This window comes from Anabrus simplex, chromosome 3 (assembly GCF_040414725.1).
Source record: "Anabrus simplex isolate iqAnaSimp1 chromosome 3, ASM4041472v1, whole genome shotgun sequence".
Taxonomy (NCBI): Eukaryota; Metazoa; Arthropoda; class Insecta; order Orthoptera; family Tettigoniidae; genus Anabrus; species Anabrus simplex.
This window is the reverse complement of record NC_090267.1, coordinates 338,876,390-338,900,143: the sequence shown is the minus strand read 5'-3', so window position 1 is coordinate 338,900,143 and position 23,754 is coordinate 338,876,390. Positions and strand designations below refer to the sequence as shown.

General features: G+C 39.1%; 1 protein-coding gene across 2 annotated transcripts in view; it reads left to right on the top strand.

Moving 5' to 3' along the window:
• The window catches only part of LOC136866345 (cytokine-like nuclear factor N-PAC), a 367,035-nt gene that overhangs the window by 150,910 nt on the left and 192,371 nt on the right, over nucleotides 1-23,754 (top strand). For both annotated transcript variants that reach the window (XM_067143213.2, XM_067143212.2), the window contains exon 7: nucleotides 4,949-5,122. In XM_067143213.2, coding sequence (XP_066999314.2) covers nucleotides 4,949-5,122 — 174 coding nt within the window. The remainder of the gene's footprint in view (nucleotides 1-4,948; nucleotides 5,123-23,754) is intronic.

Sequence of the window (23,754 nt, the reverse complement as noted above, 5' to 3'; positions counted from 1 at the left end):
TACGCTGGCAGACGTTCTTAACTACAAAAATACAGACATTACTGATGTGTGCTTGCAATGTGTGGGTCGGACACGAAACTATTCACCTATTTGTGCGACGTCGTCAGGGCTACAATAGGCGTACGCTATGGAGGCGGACATTTCTTAACTACAAAATGCAGATGCACTACATGACTTCGACGCGTGTTATCATTGCGTGGGTTTGTACGGACGAAACTATCACAAATTTCTGTGATGTCCTCAGAGCTGCATAAGGCTTGTAGCGTCTTCAAAATGGAATCATTGTTCTTCTGACGAATTACGTTAGGGGCTCTTGTATGCGAGATTTCTATTTTTTCATTTGTTCAATCTTGAAAAGCCAAAGCTGGTCTAATACAGTAATAAATGCGGTATCTACAACACAATCATTCGACCAGTACTTCTGTATGGTTCCGAGACATCGAGTATAACCAAGAAAAAGCAGCAGCAGTTGCAAGTCTTTGAGAATAAAGTTTATAGAAAAATATTTGTCCCATGGTTCGATCCTACCTCTCAAAGCTGGCAGAAAAGATCTAATTATGAGATTTACACCCTCTCTCAACAACACACTATAATGGGTGTGATAGAATCCATCAGACTGTGCTGGGCTGGACATCTACTGAGTATGCAGGATAACAGAGCACCAGTAGATCAATACAATGGATCTCTTAATGGGAAAACACCTTCAGGAAGATCCCAAAGCACCTGGAAGAAGGAGATAAACAAGATATGCCGGACCGTCCAAATTAATAACTGGGAATAACGGGCTCAAGATCGAAGACGATTGCGAGATCGGCACGGGAACGTCACGTCCCTCAGAAGCCTAGGAGTGAGTGTGTCTAGTTTTGTTCTTTTGAAGCAAATATTTTTGCTTTAAATTTTAAAATTTGGTCGTTTCTGTACCTTCGTCTTAAAAACATCCACAGCATCTGGGTCTGCAGATAATTTCTTGCCACTAACCTTTACTTCTCCTGTTTCTCAAGGCATCCAGCGTTAACTTTGAACACTACATCAGTCACCCCAACTTTTCAGAAAGGATTCTTATTATAACACTGAAAGCCTTGCTTTATTTATGTCTGACGCGAGGGATGATGTAAACTCAATCGCACAAAAATTGGCTTTTAAAGAAATTAATTTCGAATATCCTCGAACCAGGAGGATGTTCGTAAACTTTGTATAGCAGGTGGCCTAAGAGATAATATGTAGAATCCTACCATCTGCACAATATGTTCATCCTGTTTCAAACAAGAGGATTTTGAAAGAAAGTCATCTTCCGTCAATTAATGCGTTTAGTGTCTGATTTTCTCCACTCTCTAATCACCTTCTCCAGAGCACAGTTAAAAATTAAAGTTGACACTGCCTGACTCCTGTTCTTATTGCGGAAGTTTTGTAATTCTTCACAGAATTTGACTTTAAATGATGTGTTTGTTAACGCATCTTGTATAATGATTGTAGTTTATGTATCTAAGTTGAATTTTTCAAAAACATTGATAAGGGATTCTCTATCAATGGGAATCATATGCTTTCTTCAAGTCTATAAAATGAACTGTAATATCTTTGTTTCTTAGTTGTCTCATTTGCTGAATACTTCTTAGATTCTAGATATGTTCATTGCATGATCTGTTTTTCTGAAATCCACCTTGATGTTCCCCTGTCTGTGAGTCTAGTTGGGGTTCTGCATTATTAAGTAGTGCTGTTGATAGAATTTTGTATGTGTACACGTGATTTACATCTGTAGTTATTTGGATCAGTTTTAGGTCCTTTTCTTATGTAGAGGGTGTATGATGTTTTCCAGTCTTCAGCAATTTTTTCGTTCTCCCAGATTGTATCTATTATATTCTTAATTTTAAGGATGAAATAATCATCTAGGACTTTCCACAATTCTGCCTCAATTCCATCCTCACCTGCAGCCTTATTATTTTTCAAGGAACACATAATGTCTTGGTTTTGATTTCAAATTTAAAGTTGTAAAGTTGATGTAAATTTGGTCATTTGTTTCTTATTCACAGAAGTTTCCCATCTTATTCTTTTTAAAGTCTTTATTGAGTTGGTGCATGCCTCCGTGGCTCAGGTGGCAGCGCGTCGGCCTCTCACCTCTGGGTTCTGTGGTTCAAATCCCAGTCACTCCATGTGAGATTTGTGCTGGAAAAAGCGGAGGCGGGACAGGTTTTTCTCCAGGTACTCCGGTTTTCCCTGTCCTCTTTCATTCCAGTAATACTCCACTATCATTTCGTTTCATCTGTCAGCCACTGATTATTGCCCCAGAGGAGTGTGACAGGCACAATTCCTATCCTCACCGCAATAAAAACAGGAGTCAGGCAGGGAGATGGGCTGTCAACCTTAATTTTTAACTGTGCTCTGGAGAAGGTGATTAGAGAGTGGAGAAAATCAGACACTAAACGCATTAAATTGGCAGAAGATGACTTTCTTTCAAAATCCTCTTGTTTGAAACAGTCAATGACTGGAAAACAGGTTTAGGTTATCATCATTCATATTGTGTTGGTGCAGTTCTAATTGCTTCTCTTCTTTTTCCTACTAGATTGTTTTTGTTTTCTGGACTCTTATTTGCATTCCATTTTTTCCATGTCTTCTGTCTTTCTTGTAGAACCATATCATATTGATCATTCCACCACGTCGTGTGTTTTCCATTTAGTTGGTGGTGCCATTTTGATTGCTGCTTTGATGATGGTGTTTTTCAGGTTGTCCCAAGTCTGAAAAGTCTTGGTTTTGAAATTCTGCTTTTAATTTATCCCTCTACTTAATCTTAAATATAGCTACAGAGATGTAGTGGTCAGATTCAATATCTGCAGATTTTGAAACTCTGACATTCATTATTTCTTTCAACAACTTCCTACTTACGAATGGTTCCCCCCTCAAAACTACTTGTGGCAGGAGTCAAAATATTTGAAAACGTAACTGCAATTCAGTGTGTGCCTCAATCAAGTTCATTTGATTTAAAATTCCAATGAAATGTGTCTCCCATGCTTCGATAGAAATTTTGCAAGACGTATTTGCAGTTTTCCTGTTTAATCTAGGTAAGGATTTTTTAAGGCCTCTTGTAGGCCTACTTGCTTTTTTGCCTCTTTTTTCTAGATACTCCTTTCTCTTCTTTTTCAGAAATAAGAAAAGAATACAACATAGTTACGGTGAAAACAGAAAGCCTGATCATGAATCTGAAGCCTGCTTCTCTGCAGCACATCAGGTTTTTGCACGATCATCATCATCATTATCATCATCATAATCATCAAAATCTGTACCCAATGAAATCGGAAAGCAATTACAGGAAAATGGAGGCAAAAAGGAACAATCTTTTTTTTTAAAGTAATGTGAGACTCATATTTACTATTTACCCTTACTGCGTGGAGGTATTACTTCCTATTATGTTTGCCTGTGAATGAATTAATGCTTGATGTCCTTCCGTTTTTATGTCTCACTTCTCCTTCACATGTGATACACCAGGCTATTGCCGAGTTCTTATTAATTTTTTCAGGTGAAGACTGAATGCATGCCTCCACTGTAGGACGTTGCATGCCAAATGGAATGTAAAGTACTGGTTACTTATTACATAAATTAGCTTATTCTGTATAAGCAACTGATTGAGTTTGCTATGGGGAGGGGGAGTGCCGTTCAGAAGATGGTTGGTTCGAACCTCACTGTCAGCAGCCCAGAAAATGGTTTTCTGTGATATCCCATATTCACACCAGGCAAATGCTAGGGCTGTGCCTTAATCGAGGTTATTCTCACTTCCTTCTCAGCGATTGTTCAGTGTGTTATATTACTAGTTGTGTAATATCCAGCTAAGTATTAGTGATCACCAGATTCCAGTGCCTTCAGAGTACTCAGAAACAGAAGGAAAATTTTTGGTAGGTGGGAAATATGTTCTGAATTTTGGACTTAGTAATGTAGAAGGTTCATACAGACCACCCATATGATGATGATGATGATGATGATGTTTTTTCTCATGTCAGAAATATCTACTGTGTACTATATTCAATTAAAATTACAGTAACAAACTTTGCTACATCAAGGGCATTCTCTATGCCTTCAGAGAATTCATCTTATGTACTGGTAGATGATCACAACAGACTAACGTATCCACAAAGACGCAGACGAGATGCTGTCATTTGGTACAATTATTTTATTTACACGTATTTACAAATTACACACACAACCTTAATCACTGTTGTCAAAAACAAAACATTCACATCACAAACAGCCATTTAAGGACAACTGTCAATCGCTGCACACCGAGATGACAACATTGAAACACAAATGAAACAGTTGACTGCTTAAAAGCATGTCGTCCACGTCCTCACAAGTATAACCTTGCTACACCACGACTCTTCAACCCATAACTTGCACATCATAACTAACTGGTTCAACAACTAACTTTTACCATCAAGATCGTCCCCTTATGTATGCGTCTGGCCAGACTTCTAGAAAGTTACGTTAAAGTATTTCCACATTGTCCAATTCTTTTTGTGGCCAGATGTTAAGCATTCAGCTACTATCATCTGTCCATGGATATTACGAGTCTCTGTTTTCCATAGTTGAAATCTTGCTTTTTAGCTGATCCAGGTCGTTCCTGCGATGTTCGTAAAAACTGTTCCTAGACAGTCTCTGACTTGGGGGTACATGACCCTGTAGTGAATGAACACCTTCTCGCTCAACACTTGTCCTCTGCTTGTTCCCAACCATTTTTCTTTGTCCCAAAAAATGGTGGTGACATCCCTGTAAGCTGATTGAGATACATGGCTGTAATTAGATTATATGGTACTAGTGTTTCTGCCTTTACATACACTTATGGATTGAAAGTTTCTTACAAAATGTATAACTATTGTAAGCAAGTTATTGAATGGTATGCCAACAAATAAGTAACATTATTCATATTATAATGCTAGTGAAATAAAATGTGTGATTTGTGTTTCAGGACACACCTCATCTGGATGTGGCCAGTGTTACTCAGACTCTAAAGGAGAAGAATATTCTTCCATCACCACTGAAGTTTGGTTTCTTGGGTTTGGGCATTATGGGAAGTGGCATTGTCAAGAACCTACTGAACTCAGGGCATTCTGTCATCGTGTGGAACAGAACACCAGATAAGGTAAGTTAAGGCCCGAGAGTTAATTAGCATTCAAGGAGAATGAGGCAGAAACTTTACTTGTACATCTGTCTCAACCAGACCTGTTTTTTTTATCTGTGGCACTCTTCCATTTTTTCTTGTAACTTTTTTAAGCTAGTTATTCTAGTTCTTTTTGAGATAAAACAGGAAAACTAAACAGAAAATGCAGTATTGTTTCTTCTTCCTCTGTTTATCTTAAATTTGAATTATTGATAGAAAAGGAGTGAGTACCCTTTCCATTACTGGAAGTAGAATTGTATCATAATAGAATTACATACACCTAAATATGTCGTGGAAGCTACCTGATTCTATTACCAAAGAGCTAAAATTATTTTTCAATTAAAAAGTGATTTTATGCCAGAATCTCTGGTATTTGACTAGAGATGGGTATAACATACCAAAATCCATCTGAACTCAAGAAAATTAAAGAAGAATCAACTAATGAAAAACATATTATTCCATACCTGCAAAACCTTATATATAAAATAAAGTTTTACTTACTTATGAACACATCATAGGTCTCCCGCGCAGAATCGCGAGCATTTCTTCATCATCTGAATCGGACAATTGTCACCCTGCGGCACACGGTTGGCTACGTAAGTATTTTAAAGCCACATGTTAATGCATACTTCATCCCATCATGAAATTTGGCTGCTTTGATTGGAAGGTGAAACAATTGCGAAGATGTTCAGAAGGGAATGAAAGGGGAGTGCAAAAACTATTTCAGGAAGAAACCAGATAACTCCAGGGTCTGCTTTGATCCACCAAAACACGACAAAGGCTGCAGCTCCTTTTAGTCTCAAGTTGTATGGTGGTTTTCTAGAACAAAAGAGGGTGGAGTCCCCCCCCAGAATCAATATGTAGCTCATTTTGGCTCCCAAAAAAAGGAGCTACTTTTTTTTAGCCCACAGATGTCAATGGTTACTTGCCGTAAGTTCAATGCCCGTGCTAGAAATATCTGTGCACGAGGGCATGAGCTGCTCCCCCTCTGCAGCTTGAATTTCCCCATGTTGCTGACTCAGAGCTGTGCATGCCTATTGGCGATGCAGTGACGGAATCCAGTTACCTGTTTTGGTCTACAAATAATTGTTGAAACATTCAGCTGCATAGGCTGTGTCATAGGAATTGATACAGTAATTTGTTAGTGTGTGTTTGTGTACTTCTATATCAACATGGTTGCTAGAAGAGTTGCTACTTTTATCAGAGCCCAATTTCTTTTGTTTAAGTTTATTAAAAAAAGATGTTTTGCTACAGAAGCGATATGGTATATCATTGTGCTTCATAATTGTTCGTAGGAGAGTTGAGCACTTTAAGCCGCTAAAAAAATAAATGCCTTTTTATTTTATACTTTATTGCTCATGGCAACGTACACGATGATTACAATGCACGTTTTCAGCACATTTCATGTAAATGCCATCTTGAACGCATTTAATTATATATACATCCGTAGATGAAAGAATATATGCAGGTATTGCACCAAGTACCATAGTTAAAAAAGTGTAATGTACATTTCTCCAGGCTTGCACTATCTGAGAACTTCCTGGGCTAGTGCTTGTAACAGCTGTTTCTCATGCACACAGAGTTGTCAGTCAGCTTGTGACCTTGATGTGCCTGACCTAACTCTTTAATATTGGAATCAGAAATATTTACCCAGTACCAGATTCCAACCTTTTCTGAAATGTTTTAGAACAGGACTGAGTACCCTGTGACAACTTAGCTGTCCTAATTTCCTTCTCCATTCAAATTTAAATTCCTGAGAATGTATCCCAATTCTGGATTAAAATAATTAACATGGTTCATTAAACATGGAATACACCCATGATGTGAATATCAGTAACAGTCAACAGTAGTCCATTTCAACAAAATGCATACCATGAATAGCATCTCTGTAGAATTTCTGTTGAATTTGAGTATTAGTACAGCATACAAAGTTGATCTAAAGCCCCAGATAATATTGATAATTTTAGACCACCTCTCATCTTGGCACTACAGTTTACAGGCCTTCTGTCATTTGGTTGGTAGAAAAGGTTCTGTAACACCAGCAACCAATAAAAGTGCTTTTTGTACAGCAGTGTCAGACATTGTCGTCTAATTCTCTGGCTGTCACACTATGGAAATCGCGTTCAAACAACTTGTGTTAAGTAATGGCATTCTAACAGATGTCGTATTGCTCTGGCACACTTGTGAATTGTTCAACCTGTTTATTTATGTAGCATTTGGCTTTTTCTGCCGGGAGTGTTCAAGGATGTGTTTGGCTTGCCTGGTGCAGGACTTTCTTTTTATGCCTAAGGGCGACTTTCATAATGAGGTGTGGCCTCTGGAGAAGCCTGAAGCATGTCTTTCTCGTATTCTCGTAGGCTACCTGTGTGTCTATGAGTATGGGGCCATACCTGCTATGGTCATCTGACGAAAAGTCGTGTGGATGTGGGGTAAGAGATGCAAGGGTGCCGTGCATGCGCCTATCTTAAGCTTCGAGGCCTGACAGTAAACATCTTTTCCGTCCGTAGTGGCTCTTGCAAATTGAAGTGGTGGTGCAGTTGTGCCTTAGTCGCACATTTATTGTATGTACTGTATAATATATATGCATTGATTCAGAGAGCTTGCATTGTTTTGTCATGACTGATGTTCGTAGTTAAGAGTGTAGTATCTGTTACTTGTGCCGTTCCTAAAGGCTGTCGCATCTTCTTGTCAGACGCAAAGAGTATGTTGAATTTTATTGTTGAAGACAGCACAACATCCAGGCCCTGAGTAAGAGGAATTCACCAATGAAAGTTAAAATCCCCATCTTGGCCAAGCATTGTACGTAGGACCCCTTGGATTAAAGGCCAGTGTGCTGACCTTAGTCATAGAGCTGGACTGTGAGATAATGATAATGAGGTAGGAAGAGAGGGTCTGCTCAAGGTGTAACATATATGTACGACGAACAAATCACCATCAGCAGCATCATATACCCTCTCCGTATGAACACTGCTGATAGGTTTGGAATTGAATCCAAACTTTTGGCACGCAATCAATTGATTAGAAATTCTATACCACTACCTCTCTTACACTACCAGCCAGCATTCTGATGATGAAAATGTTTTCCACCAGTGGGACTCAAACTGGCTAACCACAGTGTCTGACCATAAAGATGTGATGGTTTAACGATCATGGCCACCAGATGGGCTATTGTTTGACTGCTCTTTGTAAACTCCTGGTATATAAAGTGTATGAAGTACCAGTATTGTTGGATTATTCACATTTTTTGGACTTGGTTGCTATTGATCTTCGAAAATTGCAACAAAATGAAATGTTATCATTTAAATGAGTGGTTCTCAAACTGTGCTCCAAGAAATCCTAGGGTTGCACAGAGCTGTTTCCTTGGAATATTTTCTGCAGTTTTGGACAGCCCGATAATGTCTACATTTAGCAAGAAAAAATGCATTTAATGTTCATATAATTTGTCACGGCAACCATGAGAAATACCTTACAGCTCCTGAAATATACTCTATATAAAAATTGCATATGCTTCCTGTTATTTCTCTATTTTTTCTGCAATGTTTGGGAGCACTTGGAAAGGAGGGTGCTGCTTTTTTTTTTTAAAGAACTTCCTTTACTTCACACCGACACAGATAGGTCTTACGGTGACGATAGAGAGGAAAGGGCTAAGAGTAGGAAGGGAACAGGCGTGTTCTTAATTAAGGTACAGCCCCAGCATTTGCCTGGTGTGAAAATGGGAAACCGTGCAAAAGCATCCTCAGTGCTGCCGACAGTGGAGTTCAAACCCACTGTCTCCCAAATGCAAGCTCACAGCCGTGCGCCTCTTACCACGCGATCAACTTAACTATGTTGCTGTTCTTTGTGTACGATCCATCTTCTGTTCTTCTAGATCCCAGTATCTTCCTCTCCACTTGTTCCAGCTTCTTGATCAATCCTGATTTTGTCAGGTTCAAGCCTTCGGCTGCATATGACCTTTCTGGACATATCACTACGTGGTAGTGTCTTAATTTTACATTGATCAGGATCTTCATTTGTATGCCAAGTTCATCTTGTTGATCTGCATTACCAATGTGTCTTTCTGACAGGATATTTTCTAGCCATTCTCCCAGATATTTAAAGCCTAATTCACATGGGGATAGTTTACTCCAGTCAAATGCTTGAAGCAAGTCGACTTTCCTTCAACTTTCCACGTATGATTAGTCGGGACAGTCAAGTTGCAACTTTCCTCACAAGTACATTTGAGTTGCGAAGCCGTTGACTTTTTGCGTCCACTTTCTCGTCACATAACTGGCTTGACTCCAGTATTTGCCCTGTCTGAACCCCGACTTGTAGGTAAATCAACTTGAAAAAACATGTCCATTTTTCTGGAGATTTTTGGTATATTTGTTGGTATATAATAATGAATGCTCCTAATAGTAGGTGGAATGCAAATCAATTATTGCAGTTTATTGACATTATTTCATGAATAATACGAAATTTGATGGTTAAGACAGTTTTGTAATTTATGCAACAGCAATGTGCAGATTAGCTGTATGCATGTTTGTATTTGTGCACTTGGCATCTCCACTTCAATAAACTGAATCTAAATTCACAGACAGTTACTAGTGAATTACAATACCACTGAAGTTTACACGCTCTTCTAAAGACAGTTAAAATGCACTTTCCCCGTCTGATTAAAAAAATTGGCTTCAAGTTTAGAGGTTTCAAATACTGTACTTCACTCCAGTAAACTATCCCCGTGTGAATTAGGCTTAAGTCTCTCTACTTTCTGGACCCTTTTCCCCTCTATAGTCATCCATCTGAGTGATGTTTTGATGTCAGGTACTGTGTCTTCTTAAGAGAGATCCGTGAAGGTAGTTTCGATTAACAGGTCAGAACAAAAATCAAAAGGTACAATCAGGTTTTTTAATGTTCTTTATGTTAAGCGATAACTAATACCTCTGTCAAATTCCACTTTTTCAGGACTCTTTCAGGACATTAAGCGCAGCCATAGATCACATGATATCATAAATACTTTTGTAGCTTTTCTCATGTCTATATATTTTTATTTTGTAAATGACCCCATAAGAAAAATTCTTAGAGGACAGGTCTAATGACCCAGTATGCCAGAGACCACCACCACCACCACCACCACCACCTTTTCCTATCCATCGCCTAGGAAATACTTTGTTTTAACTTTCATGAATCAAATCACTATTGTGTGCAGAATTGCTGTTGCGTTAATACTAAAGATCTTAAGAGGAATGATATCTCCAAAGATGTCTACACAACAGATCCCATGTTGGACAGAAGCTGGACAAGATCCAATCCAGAACTGAGGAATGCCATAACATGTCTAGCAGTACTTGGTTTCCACCATAGATTCTGCAACAATACCTACTTGCATCAACTAAATGAAAAGTGTGTGTGTGTGGCTTATGTATGAAAAGTTACAAAATATTACTTTGACAAATGTGAAATATGAACTAAGTCGCTTAGTGAATATAGTAAAGATAAACAATGAATCACCTGTGCTTAACAGACCTGAGTGCTGTAGTTTTGTATTGAACCCTTTAAGGTCTTTTGCAGGATACCTACCTTCCTGACCTATTAGCAACTCGGCAGGAGATCTTTCTCTTGGGTCATTTACGGGTTCTTCATCACTTGCTTAGGTAAGAGCCGGGTGTCAGTAATTTAATCTATCTACTAAATGAGAGGAATCGAATCAAAGAAATTGATGTTTATTTAAGTTTAAATAGAGGTCGAAGAGTCACATGACATCTTAATAACGAACTCAGTCTTGTCCGTAATAAGAAAACAATAACAACAATCATAGCACTGGTGAGGGATACTGGCTTTGGAGACCTTAACTCGTGCATGAGGGGCATCCTTACTAGAAACTACTGTCTTAAGCTAAGTCTGAAATAAAGTCTGGAGATCCCTAAGATCGGCTTCCATGTGAGACTGCATGTACCATCATAATGATTTGTGATGATCCAGCTCCCGTAGCACGAGCTCTGGACTTTTGGTATAAGTAAGGCAGTCCAATCGGTATGTGCCACACAGTGCTTGTACGGCATGGACCCTTAATTGAAGCAATGTGACCTGCGACTATGTCCTGGACTGACATCTAACTTTGTAAGTTATGTTAAAGTTATTGTGGATGATGACCGCAAGGAAAATGATGCAATAATGGCAAATGGCCCTAATCTAAGTCACTGAGGTTGATGACCCCATGACCATCCAAATCTCTAAGCTGAAGGCTGAACTCAATTAAGTCACAGTAGTTGATGACCAAGGTTTCCACATTAATAAATCCCCAGCACATCTGATGCTCAACAAATTAAAATAAAAAATGACAACAACAACAACAAACGCTCACAACACTTGTGGAAGTAAAGTCCCTTTCCATCGGACATGTCCCCTTAATCATTACGTTAATAAGTTGAGATTTCCCATCAAAATAAACTAAGATTTCCAGGATTTTCAAGTTAGTCACTTGGTTTTAAGTTAATTCTCAAAATAAGACTTCACTGAATTTAGGAAATTGAAGTAATCTCATAATCCTAATTGCCAACAGATTTTATCTACCCTGGACGAATGTTTTCTTTAAAAAATCCCTAATTATTTAATTAAATAATTGTCTTGTTTTATTGCTCACTTTATTCATGGCTGCCAAAAATCAAATTCATTGTTACGATTCCCAATACTATTTATTTCATGACGACAGTCAACACGCTTACGTTAACACTAACAATAATCCTAACATTAAATCCTAAAATCTGCACAGATTAATACACAATGCAAAATAACAAATCCCCGTCACATTGCTTTGCGACATTTAAAAATAAGACTTTGTACAACCCTCGAATAAAGTCAGACAACTTTACTGCCAGTTCTCAACTTTTGACATCCCTGAAAATGGTTAACTCCAACATTGTTTCATTTCCTTTGCTTCCAAAAATGAATTCAAATCTCTATTAAAACGAGGCTCTTCTAAAGAATGAAATCCGATTCCAAACATTTTACTACACATGACCAATTCGAGATACAGTTACTTTCTAGTAGCGAGCTCTATCAACTAACAGCTGGTTCGAGTAATGGGATACGAGATCTCCCCTTTGTTATCATTAGACAACACACACATGGGTGCTGGTTGGTTTTAAACTGCGTCAAATGAAAGGGGAAAGAAAAGCCTTGCTGGCAATTCACATGAAATATACTGTAATTCTTAACACACATAGATTATGCAAAGAGATTTCATTTAAGACATCACTCAAATATTCTTATCCATCACGGACCTACAGTTTCACGTGGAATCCTAATTATGGACCGATCCTATTGCCATCTCGATAAATTTCACAAAATAACTCCTTGGGTTTCCTACACTGAATATCCCGGCATCAACACTACAGGATTTCAACAACCTGATTTACAATCCTTCTTTACCTCCCATTTCACAAAACTTGAAACTCTCGCTTAACACAAACTCAATAATAATATGGAATATCTCTCTTGGGAGACCCACAATGCTGTTACACAAGCACTCTGTGACAATAACCATCTCTCCCTGCATATCTGAGCTAAATATTTCCACAATCGAAATTCACAACTTGACTTACAAAAATTTTACTGTTATTTTCCCCTCATCAATTCTACACAGATTTCAACAGACTTTGGAATAGCAATCCCTGTAACAAAATTTTATCGATCTCGCCTCGTAACTTCTCTTGGATATGATTTACATCGCCTGATACAACGGTGTGCCTTCGCGCCAGCTCTAATTGAATAACCACAGACGACGCTTGCATGAATTTCGTCTTTACTGCACATTGAACAGAATTTTATGATTTATTAATATCCTAACATTGAACAAACCACAAATATAGAAAATAAATGTACGGAAACGATCCTTTTACTTTACACATTAAATTTGTTTCTAAACCATCAGATCTACTACTTTACAACACTTTCACACGCTAGTTTCGTGACTTTTCCGATTATTATCCAAGAAAATAAAACAATTGACCTTTTGTCATATTTCTATGACATTTACACAAAATAAAAGGGTGACCAAAGTGCATCACAGATACACAACACAAAAAGTATGGTGACATCATGAAACAAATAAAAGCATTTTAACAAGGTGGTCATTCACATACCTGTATTCGTACGCCTTCTCCCATCTTTACAGATTCACCAGCCTGTCAGTCGTTTTATTTAGCCATCTCCACAGATCAAGGCTTTAGAAACATATTTTTCCTTTTATTTTATTCACCTGAAAATAATGACAAACAAAAAAAATGCCCTTCACATGTTCTCTTCTCTCGAACGCCAACCCGCACTCGCAGTATTCTAAAATACAACAATTATTATTTCTGACTTCAATTGCAGGATCATGGCATTAGAATGACCGTCTATTACCTGTCCCTGAAAAATGACACGAGGTTTAAAACCTATCTCCACTTGGAGATGACATTACAGCCACCTCCGGCCAAAACCTATCTTCCCTGGGACTTATCTTTCAAATGCTGTTTTATAAAGTTACTCTGAAATACGTGGACTCGTCTAGACTTCAATTGACACAGTGCATGTTTTTAAGACGGCGCATCGCTCTATTATACATTTTACGCCCAATCTCGTGCCATTTTCATTTACTGCCAAAAATTTTACAGACACTTCTCCTACCCCATAACACAAAATTATTTAATTTGGTAGTAGTGTTATTGATGAGCATTTAAGAATTTCTCTCGACGAATTGAATTGTTAATTTACCTCATAAGATAGGCACTGTATGTGGTCGTTGTAACAGAGTTCAAACGAACAGACAAATTTTGACAAATTTCTTTCTGAAACTATTTAACGGTCTAAAATCTGTATCATTAATGACCAAATTGTTTCTCTTACAATTTCCTACCATTTGCTAAGGTAGTTTCATTGCCAGTTCTTCTTAAAATGTACTTTTTATTAGAACAAATAGTTCACCATATCCATGCTGCTGTTCCACATGCGGGTGACGTAATTTCTTTAGCGTGAGAATGAGAACTAACACCTGGTCCTCCACGTGCCGTCTCTGGTCAGAGATAAAAAATGTAGGTAGAGCTTTTGACTTGTATTTACATGTATTTATATGGGACCTCATGTAATGACTTTAAGACTGTTTCCTTATGACACAAAGGTCATGGGTTCAGTATGAAACCCAAAAATGAGTGTTTTATTATTCTGCATCTGGCCATTGGCTGCAGTAAAGCTATTGTTAATTGATGATCTAGAATCCATGCTCAAACATTGATGGTTTTCCCATATCAGCTGGTCACTGGGACTGGGGGAAAATACTTCTGTAAATTTGGCTTATGTCTGTTATAGTGTGACTAAACTACCCACAAAGTTTCAGCAAATGTTTAAAATTTATTGTTTCTGTCTCTTTTTTCAGTACACCTATGGCTCCATCTTTTTTTCAAGTTCAGGGTGGCTAGGAAAGCTACACAACGTACTCTAACCTTTAAACCATCCCATTGTCGGGCTGAGTGGCTCAGACGGTTGAGGCGCTGGCCTTCTGACCCCAACTTGGCAGGTTCGATTCTGGCTCAGTCCGGTGGTATTTGAAGGTGCTCAAATACGTCAGCCTCGTGTCGGTAGATTTACTGGCACGTAAAAGAACTCCTGTGGGACTAAATTCCGGCACCTCGGCGTCTCCGAAAACCGTAAAAGAGTAGTTAGTGGGACGTAAAACAAATAACATTATTATTAAACCATCCCATTTTGTACAGTAAAACAAGTACCATAAGATTTTTTTCCTGAACGACTGTTATAAATTACAGTAAGTTATCATCAGCCAACAAAGCATGTTAAAAGATTATAGACTAAAAGATATGTATAAAATATACCTTTTTTGCTTTACGTCGCACCGATACAGATAAGTCTTATGGTGACCATGACTTTAAAATTAGTACTATTAAAATTACTGTACATAAAATAGACCCTTCTTACAAATTCTTAACACGTTCAGTACCTGCTTCTGAGCGGGACACTTGAATGCCTGGACCAGCCATTTTTATGCCCGGCCCTCTTGACGTGCATCTCTTAATACAATTTACAATTACTCCTAAACTATAAATGTTAGAAAAATGATACTTTGTGCATATCTCTAGTAAATATTTAGGGTGTGATATCTGGTGCCACAGATTTCAAAATACGTCTAATTTTATACAGCCTATCTGTATTTTCTGTATGATGATTAGTCACTGAAGTGAAGAAATGAAAGAATATGAAATAAGCGTATTCGGAATATTGTTTTAGAAAATATCGGAGTATGAAAAACAGGGTCTACAGTCCAGTACATTCTTTATATCAGGATTTTGGACTAATTGGTTTCTACGATTGCATGATCGAATTCTTTGTGAAAGGCCGGGGCACCGCACTTATCACTTGACTCGCATATAGATTGGTCTGCTCACACACATATTGATAAAATTCGTCATTCATGAAAATACTCACGTAACTCAAAATATCCTGCTTATTTTCTATTTGAAGGTTTATACCTGAATTCTGTGTAAATGGTGGAACGGGTGGACAATATCTAGGATGATATGTATCAGGCACTTCACTTTCCTCTATAGGCCTATCGGATTCGGGAATCGGAATTTCCTCGTCACTCTCACTTTCACTATCTGAGTCTATTTCAGGAATAAGTTCATCACCAGAATAATCATTGTGAACAATGTCTAATAATTAATCTTCTGTTAGAAACTTTGTTTTATAAGCCATTATACTACACTCGGTAAGAACGACACGCACTGCATTGGAATCTCAAGTATCGACTTGACGCACGAGGAAGTGCTGAGATATTCCCGCTAAAACAGCTAAGATAAACATGAGCACATTCAACGCAAGGGTTATCTCAAAGAGGTCATCCACTTCCTGCTACAACCAGTAACGCTGACTAAGGTGTAAGAATGCATAGATGACAAATATAAACGGCATTGCTTCACGCGGAACATTAAACGTCTTACGCCGCCCATGGCCCGCACCATAGGAGCAAGCTTAAACGTCTCACGTCGTCTACGGTCCGCAATGAGTTAAAATTGTCATGTCAAAACACACATAAATTTGGTGATGTGTTTGAATTGTCTGTTGTATTAGATCAGTTAAGGTGTTCCAAAAGAGAAGGCCGAACCTGGCAAATGTAGGTTTAGAAATATTATGTTCAAAGTTTTGCATGTAGGCACATTTATTTCATTATGCAGGTCGACAAATTTGGACTATTTGGGTTTTGCATTAAAAAATAACTTACTGACTAAATCTATTGTGCCAATCATGAATCTGAAGCCTGCTCCTCTGCAGCACATCAGGTTTTTGCACGATCATTATCATAAAAATCTGTACCCAATGAAATCGGAAAGCAATTACAGGAAAATAGAAGCAAAATGGAACAAAATGTTTTTTTTTCAAGTAACAAGAGACTCATATGAATTAGAACAAGCAAATATGGTGATTTGGACGCTTACTGGGTAGAGGTCGATTTGAACTTGAACTTCGATACCCTTTCCAAATTCCTCTTTGATTTCCTTTATTGCCTGTTCTATGTAAACATCGAAAAGGAGAGGGGACAAACTGCAGATAAATGTTTCAAGACTGCAGGCTTACGGCACAAACTGCCCTTATGACCAAGTTGTCAGCATAGGCCAAACTACTTGCTACATTTCCACCTAACTGAATCCCTCCCTGCCACTTTATACCCTTCAGCAGATGATCCATGTAAACTACAAACAACAAAGGTGAAAGATAACAGCCTTGTCTAACCCCTGTAAGTACCCTGAACCAAGAACTCGTTCTACCATCAGTTCTCAATGCAGCCCAATTGTCAACATAAACGCATTTGATTGATTTTAATAATCTACCCTTGATCCCATAGACAGCCCCTCTGTGGTCTGAAACCACACTGGTTTTTATCTAACTTCCTCTCAACCACTGATCGCACCCTCCCTTCCAAGATGCCAGTGAATACTTTGCCTGGTATATTAATGAGATACCTAGATAGTTGTTACAATCCTTTCTGTTTCTTTTGCTTATAGATAGGTGCAATTACTGCTTTTGTCCAATCTAAACATACCTTGCCAACACTCCATTATGCTAATCTTATTATTCTATGAAGCCATTTCATCCGTGCCTTCCCACTATACTTAACCATTTCAGATCTAATTTGTTTCGTTCTGTTTCTTTCATCTGTGTACAATTCCCTGCCTGCATCAGCCTTTGTTTGGAGCCATTTTTGATAAGCCTTCTTTTTACATTTGCAAGCTGCTCTCCCTTCATCATTCCACCAAGATGATTGCTTTTTCCCTTTACACACAGTTGTTCCTTGGCATCCCCTTGCTGTTGCTACTACAGCATCCCTGTATGCCACACATTCTCCTATATCCTGAACCTGCTTACTGTCCACTGTTTGGAACTTCTCACTAGTTATATCCATGTACTTCTGTCTAATTTCCTCATCCTGGAGATTTTCTACCCTTATTCGTTTGCCAACGGATTTCACTTTGTGTATCCTAGGGCTAGAGATACTTAGTTCACTACAGAACAGATAGGGGTCTGTATCATCGAAAAATCCCCAGAAAAGCTGTACATCCCTAACGGACTTCCTGAATTTGAAATCTGTTAAGATATAGTCTATTATGTCTGGTACCCCCACATTCCCAGGTGTAGCGGTGCATAGAATGCTTGAAGAATGTATTCGTAACTGCTAAACCCATACTAGCACAGAAGTCCAGCAGGCACTTCCCATTCCTATTAGCTTCCATATCTTTCCCAAATTTATCAATCACTCTTTCGTATCCTTCAGTTCCATTTCCAACTCTCGCATTGAAATCACCCATTAACTCTATCTTATCCTTGTTGTTGACCCTGACTACAATGTCACTCAATGCTTCATACTACTTGTCAACTTCATCCTCATTTGTACCCTCACATGGTGAATACACTGAGACAATTCTCGTCCTAATTCCTCCAGCTGCCAAATCTACCCACATCATTCGCTCATTTACATGCCTAACAGAAACTATGTTGCGTGCAATAGTATTCCTGATGAACAGCCCTATCCCAGACTCTGCCATTCCCTTTTGAACACCCGTCACGTACACTTCATAATCCCCTATCTCTTCCTCGTTAATTCCCCTTACCCAAATATCACTTACTCATAGTACATCCTCTTTGCTGACTCCCAGTTCTATTTTTTTCCATCCGTAAACCCCATTAATATTAATAGCTCCCCATGGAATTCCATTTCGTTCTCCAAATTGTTTCCATGGAGGCCTTCACCTGTCAAATAGTAGTGGGGCTCCATTGCTCCCATAGGTCCAAGTCTTGCTTAAAATGTTCTGAGCTCGGTAAATTTATGAAGCAGGATATTACCCTACTTACACATATTGTGTTAGAGGATCTCTCCTCTAACGGGTTATAGACCACGGGTGGATAGTATAGCCCTAGCCGCCTGTGCACAAGGAAGACTATGACTTAGAATATGTCCGAGATGCCCACTCCCATTCCGTAGCAACTGTTATCCCGACTCTCCGGACCTTACTAGGTCACTCAGCCGTTGCCCGTGGTTCACGAACTAGGACGTGACTACAGTAACCCACACCATGAACCAATAAGTATGGGATTAAAATCTATGCGTTAGTACGTGCCAAAATGTTTTATACGTTAAACCTTGAGGTATATGTTGTTAAACAGCCCAATGGCCCATATTCTGTTGATAACAGCATGGAAAGAGTAGTTGAAAGCAGTGTTGCCAACTTAGCGGATTTTCCGCTAAATTTGGCGGAATTAGAAGACTGTCAGCGGAGAAATATATGATTTAACGGACAGCGGATTTTTGGGCGGAATTCCAGATTTATTATAGCGGAATTTAGTATTTTATCCAATTAACTTTTTTAAAAATTTGTATTCCAGTCTTTCTCAGAGATTCTGTATTTCTTGCCAGGAGCTAACAGTCGCATGAGGAAAACATGTTATTTGGATTTGATGTTATGAGATCATGGTATCATAAATTTGTAAAGCGTGGGGAAAGGGTACTTTTCTCTTAGTTGATGACTGATGACAGATAATGAAACTGTGAGAGAGTGGCATTTATATCTATGCTATGAAGGAAGACCGTTTAATGAGCTGGCCTGTTCTGTGTGTGGCCTTTGAGGTAGGGGATTCACCTAATTTGCACCCAGCAGTAAAACTCTTACAAGTTTTAGCTCGCCGGCTTGCAAGTTAATCCCAGTGAAACTCACAGATCAGGTGAGTGCAGATATTTTTATTATTATTATTATTATTATTATTATTTATCATTATTGCTCATTATTTGAGATCGGATATCTTGGAATTTTAGCGGATTTTTAGTAGTATTTAGCGGATCTTGAAAATATAAGTTGGCAACACTGGTTCAAAGATTAGTGAAACCTGTTGCCAATACAGGTAGGAATGTTGTCAACAGGTCATCGTTTTGTTGGCAGTACTTTGGCATGGACAATAATAACACTTTGAAGAATGAATGACCAAAATACATTTCTGCATATCCAGAAGAAACAGTGAATCACACTTGTAAACATTTTCCTTTCTCTATGATTACATTTTGGCACACCATGCAGTTTGGGTGATGACATTTAGAACAAGTACCTTTCTGAAGATCTACTTTAGGGAGGGACAAATCTCTTTGCTTCATGATACTGTGGGGGAAAAAAAAACAAAAACTGACTACTAATAAACTTGATTTTTTCTTGCTAAATGTTGTACTGCCAAAGTACTTTTATAGAAAACTTACAGTTCCATACATTGTTCATACCTTCCAAGTTATCCAATTTAGGCGGGAGACTCGTGGGTTTCAACAGTTTTTCCCGCCTCCAGATTATCCTATTATTTTTCCCAATTTTATCTTATTTTGTGGTTAATTTAAACATTTGTTTTCAAATCCCGCCATTTCAGCTTTGTTCGCCAGTGGCCGGAAGTCCTTTGCTTATTTGCCACTTTCAAACGAAATATTGACGTTTGTTAATACTGTAATGGTTATAGCGTCCGCCATGCCAAGTCGCTACGCGCCAAGCTCGTCACCCATCGCCCCTCCCCCTTAGACTCAAGTGCGCCAATCGCGAACAACATTTAAGTGCTGAGCGGGCCCTTCTCTCTTCTGTCCGTGGTCGCGCCGCATGGGACGACGGAAATTACTCGATTAATCTGGAGTCTTCCATCTCGCGAGGTTCCTGGAGACATCTAGCATCCGGACTGTTCTGGAAGACCCAGAGCAGGTATATAAGGAGACGAGTAACTTGGAGTCAGTCAGCCAGAGTGAGTGAGTGAGAGCGAGATTGAGTTCGCTGGAGCGCAGTCAGTGATGGCCAGGGAGAGTGCTGCCTGTTGGGGCCGAGGACTCGCTCCTGTTTCCCGGATGTTGTTGTTGATGTTGTTGTGTGTGTGTGTGTCTCTCTCTCTCTCTCTTTCCCTTGAGGCGGCTGCTGGAGAAGAACCTTGAGTGTTCTGGAGCGGCGAACAAGGGTACACTGGGTAACGACGTGTGTAGACTGCGAACGGGGTTCGACGGATTGAGTTTACAGCGGATACTATCCCAACCTGCGAGACTGACGTGTAGGCTGTGGACCGTGACAGTGCTAACAAGTGTGGCTGAGTGAGTGTAGTGTAAATAATCGGGGACTCTGTGTGTATGTCATTGTAGATGAGACATGAGAAACTAAGAGAGAGAGCGTGAATCGTGTGTGTAACGGTGTACTTGTGTAACTTGTAATCTCGGCTATCGTCTGTGTGTGTATAAATCTGTAATTGTAGTGCCAAGTTAATAAATCTTAGAAATAGGTTGCTACCAGGTTCTGTACTCATTTATTTATCTACCCCGCCAACACGTTACAATACGAAAAATGCGCGCGAATGTGCAATGTTTATTGAAACCTGTATATCTCGACATGTCGATTGTCAGTCCCTCATTATCGCGTTTTATGTTCGTGTTCATTCACATAAGTCTACTGTAGTCTATTCTAGAGACTAGTCGCTAGATCTGGAGTCTTTTAGTAATTTAGTGACAGAATTTCAAAGACGGCGATTAGTGAACTTTCTTGAGATTTTAAGAACCTTTTGGAGACAATTCTGGCGAATTTTAATTTATTGCTTGATAAAAATAGCATTGCGCGTAGCATAATCGTGTGGGCACGTGATGCAATATATTAATCTATGCATTTGCTAAGTAATGGCATCTAAGTGCATGTCTGATTCACACTTGTGGAGCACGAGTTCATACTATTTTCGGAAGGTTTATGAGAGGCGATCATTTCATTCACATACTTCATGTGAGGGAATAGAAATGTGTAATTTTTTGCCTTGTAGCCTCGTATAGCAGCAGTTAGGTTTTGAGACAATAAGTATTATAATATATAGGCCTACCATAGTACTCCTATATTGTGCAAGACAATAAGCAGTTTTGACCAATTGTATCTCCAGTTTTTTCTTGATTTTCATCTCAAAATCTCCTGATTTTTAGTTTTGTCAAGTTGGCAGGTATGATTGTTCCTCATGTTTCCGTTGTTGTTTGGAGCCTTCTTCCCAGCTACATTTGCAGGAGATACGTGTAAAATAATGCCCCCAGCACTCTCGGTTTGAAACTTATAATAAATCCACACTTTTTATAATGAAATATTTTCCAAAACAAAATAATGGAATTCCAACATCCTTCACATAAAAGAGAAGGCTTCATCAGCGTGACTTGCGAAGTAGCAATAAACACACGCAGTGCATGCTGGAGTTTGTGGGCAGCCCCAATTGGCCGACAGAAATTTGGAGGTTTTTTGACACTGCAAATGTCAGTACGTGTCTTGAATTTGGTAAATATTGAAATTCGTTGCCCACGAACCTGCTACGCTGGCGTAGCAGGGGGAGAGGCGATACTCCCACGTGGCGCGTCCCAGGTGGCGGATAGGGGGGTCCTAACCGGCTTGCCGGCGGACTTGAGGGAAATAAAATACCTCTCGCGGACCAAACACACTACCCCCTGCGGGTGGGGGACGCACATGTAGAATACACCCGCGGTATCCCCTGCTTGTAGTAAGAGGCGACTAAAAGGGGCGACCAAGGGCTGACTGAATTAGAACCATGAAACAAATTTTGAATCGTACCATCACGCGGGGAACACCATAGGTTGCCTGTACTTGGGAATAGTACCACTAAATTCGGTACGAAATGGGTTTGTGATTAGTAGCAGTAAAAGCCTGGCCTGGTGGATTCCAGTACCCGTGCGTCGTACCCATGTGTGCAACACCGTGGGTCTGGGCGTAGCCTGTGAGTTGTACCACTATATGAGCAGCACCGGGTCTGCGTTGCCTGTGATTAGTACCCACTATGTGAGGAACACCACGGGAATACCGGCGCCCGTGTTTAGTACACCTAGGTGGGGAACCTTCTCGGTTTGCGTTGACTCTGAGTTGGGCCATTGTGAGAGACACACCATAGGTCTGCGTTACTTGTACGTATTGCAATACTTGTGAGTAGTACCATCTTTTGTGGAACACCGTGAGTCTTCGCTCCTTCTGATTAATACCCCAACATGACACATACCATGGTTCTATTTTACTCGTGACATGTACCATTTTGTGGGGCCTTAGACGTGGATTTTGCACCCCCTTTAGACACCAAGCATCATTGTGCTTTATAAGTGGTTCCTTGGTCGGTAATCATGTCATTTTCGATCTGTATTGCGTCCGATCCACTGGTTTTTGTTTGTTTGTTTCGTATTTTGTTGAGTTCCTGTCCATCCATTCATTCATTCTTCACGCCGTATTTTATTTTTATTTTGGTCAGTGGATGCCTTTGCAATTTTTGTTCTTTCATTTCGTACCATTAGGGGCCGATGACCTTCGATGTTAGGCCCCTTAAAACAACAAGCAGCATCATCATCATCATCAGAAATTCCTTGCTATATGTGATTACATATTTTATTGGGATGTATCAGGTTTTGATCCAATATCTTGGTTGCCTGCCTGCCAGTCTTGACATTCTGATTGTGCTGCTGTCCAACAACAGTAGCAGGATACTACTGGACAGAGTTGTTTTTAAATTTTATAAGGTGACACTGTGTGAGCCACTGGTCTTGAGAATTCAACAATAACATGAAGTGCCAAGAATTTTTACTATCTCAGCCTTTATCAAATATTTGGACACATTATCACTGAGGCAGGTGGCAAAAGAATGAAAAGAAGCAATTTACTCCTCTTCTCTCTGCATACTTTTATTCTTTTATCTTAATGTATGATCATCTACGTGTTACTTTTCCAGAGATACCAACTCTTGGAAACTTGTGAAAATTTGCTGTCTACTTTTCTTTACAAGATTCTTTTTGTTACATCAATAACATTTTATCTCATTCACTTCAGCAGTCATCATAGACCTAAGTGAAATTTTACTGTAGGTTAATTTGACAATTTTTTTTTTTTTTTTTAAAAGATTAATCATTATCTGAAAAATTCTAAGTGTACAGACCTCGTTATAGTTTAATATTGTATTGCATTGTGGTGGATATAGCTCGTTCAGATTTCTTCATATTCCTTTAAATAGCAGTTGAGTTCATTGAGTTAATATTGAAACTAACCCATAACCTTGAATGTTGGATGACG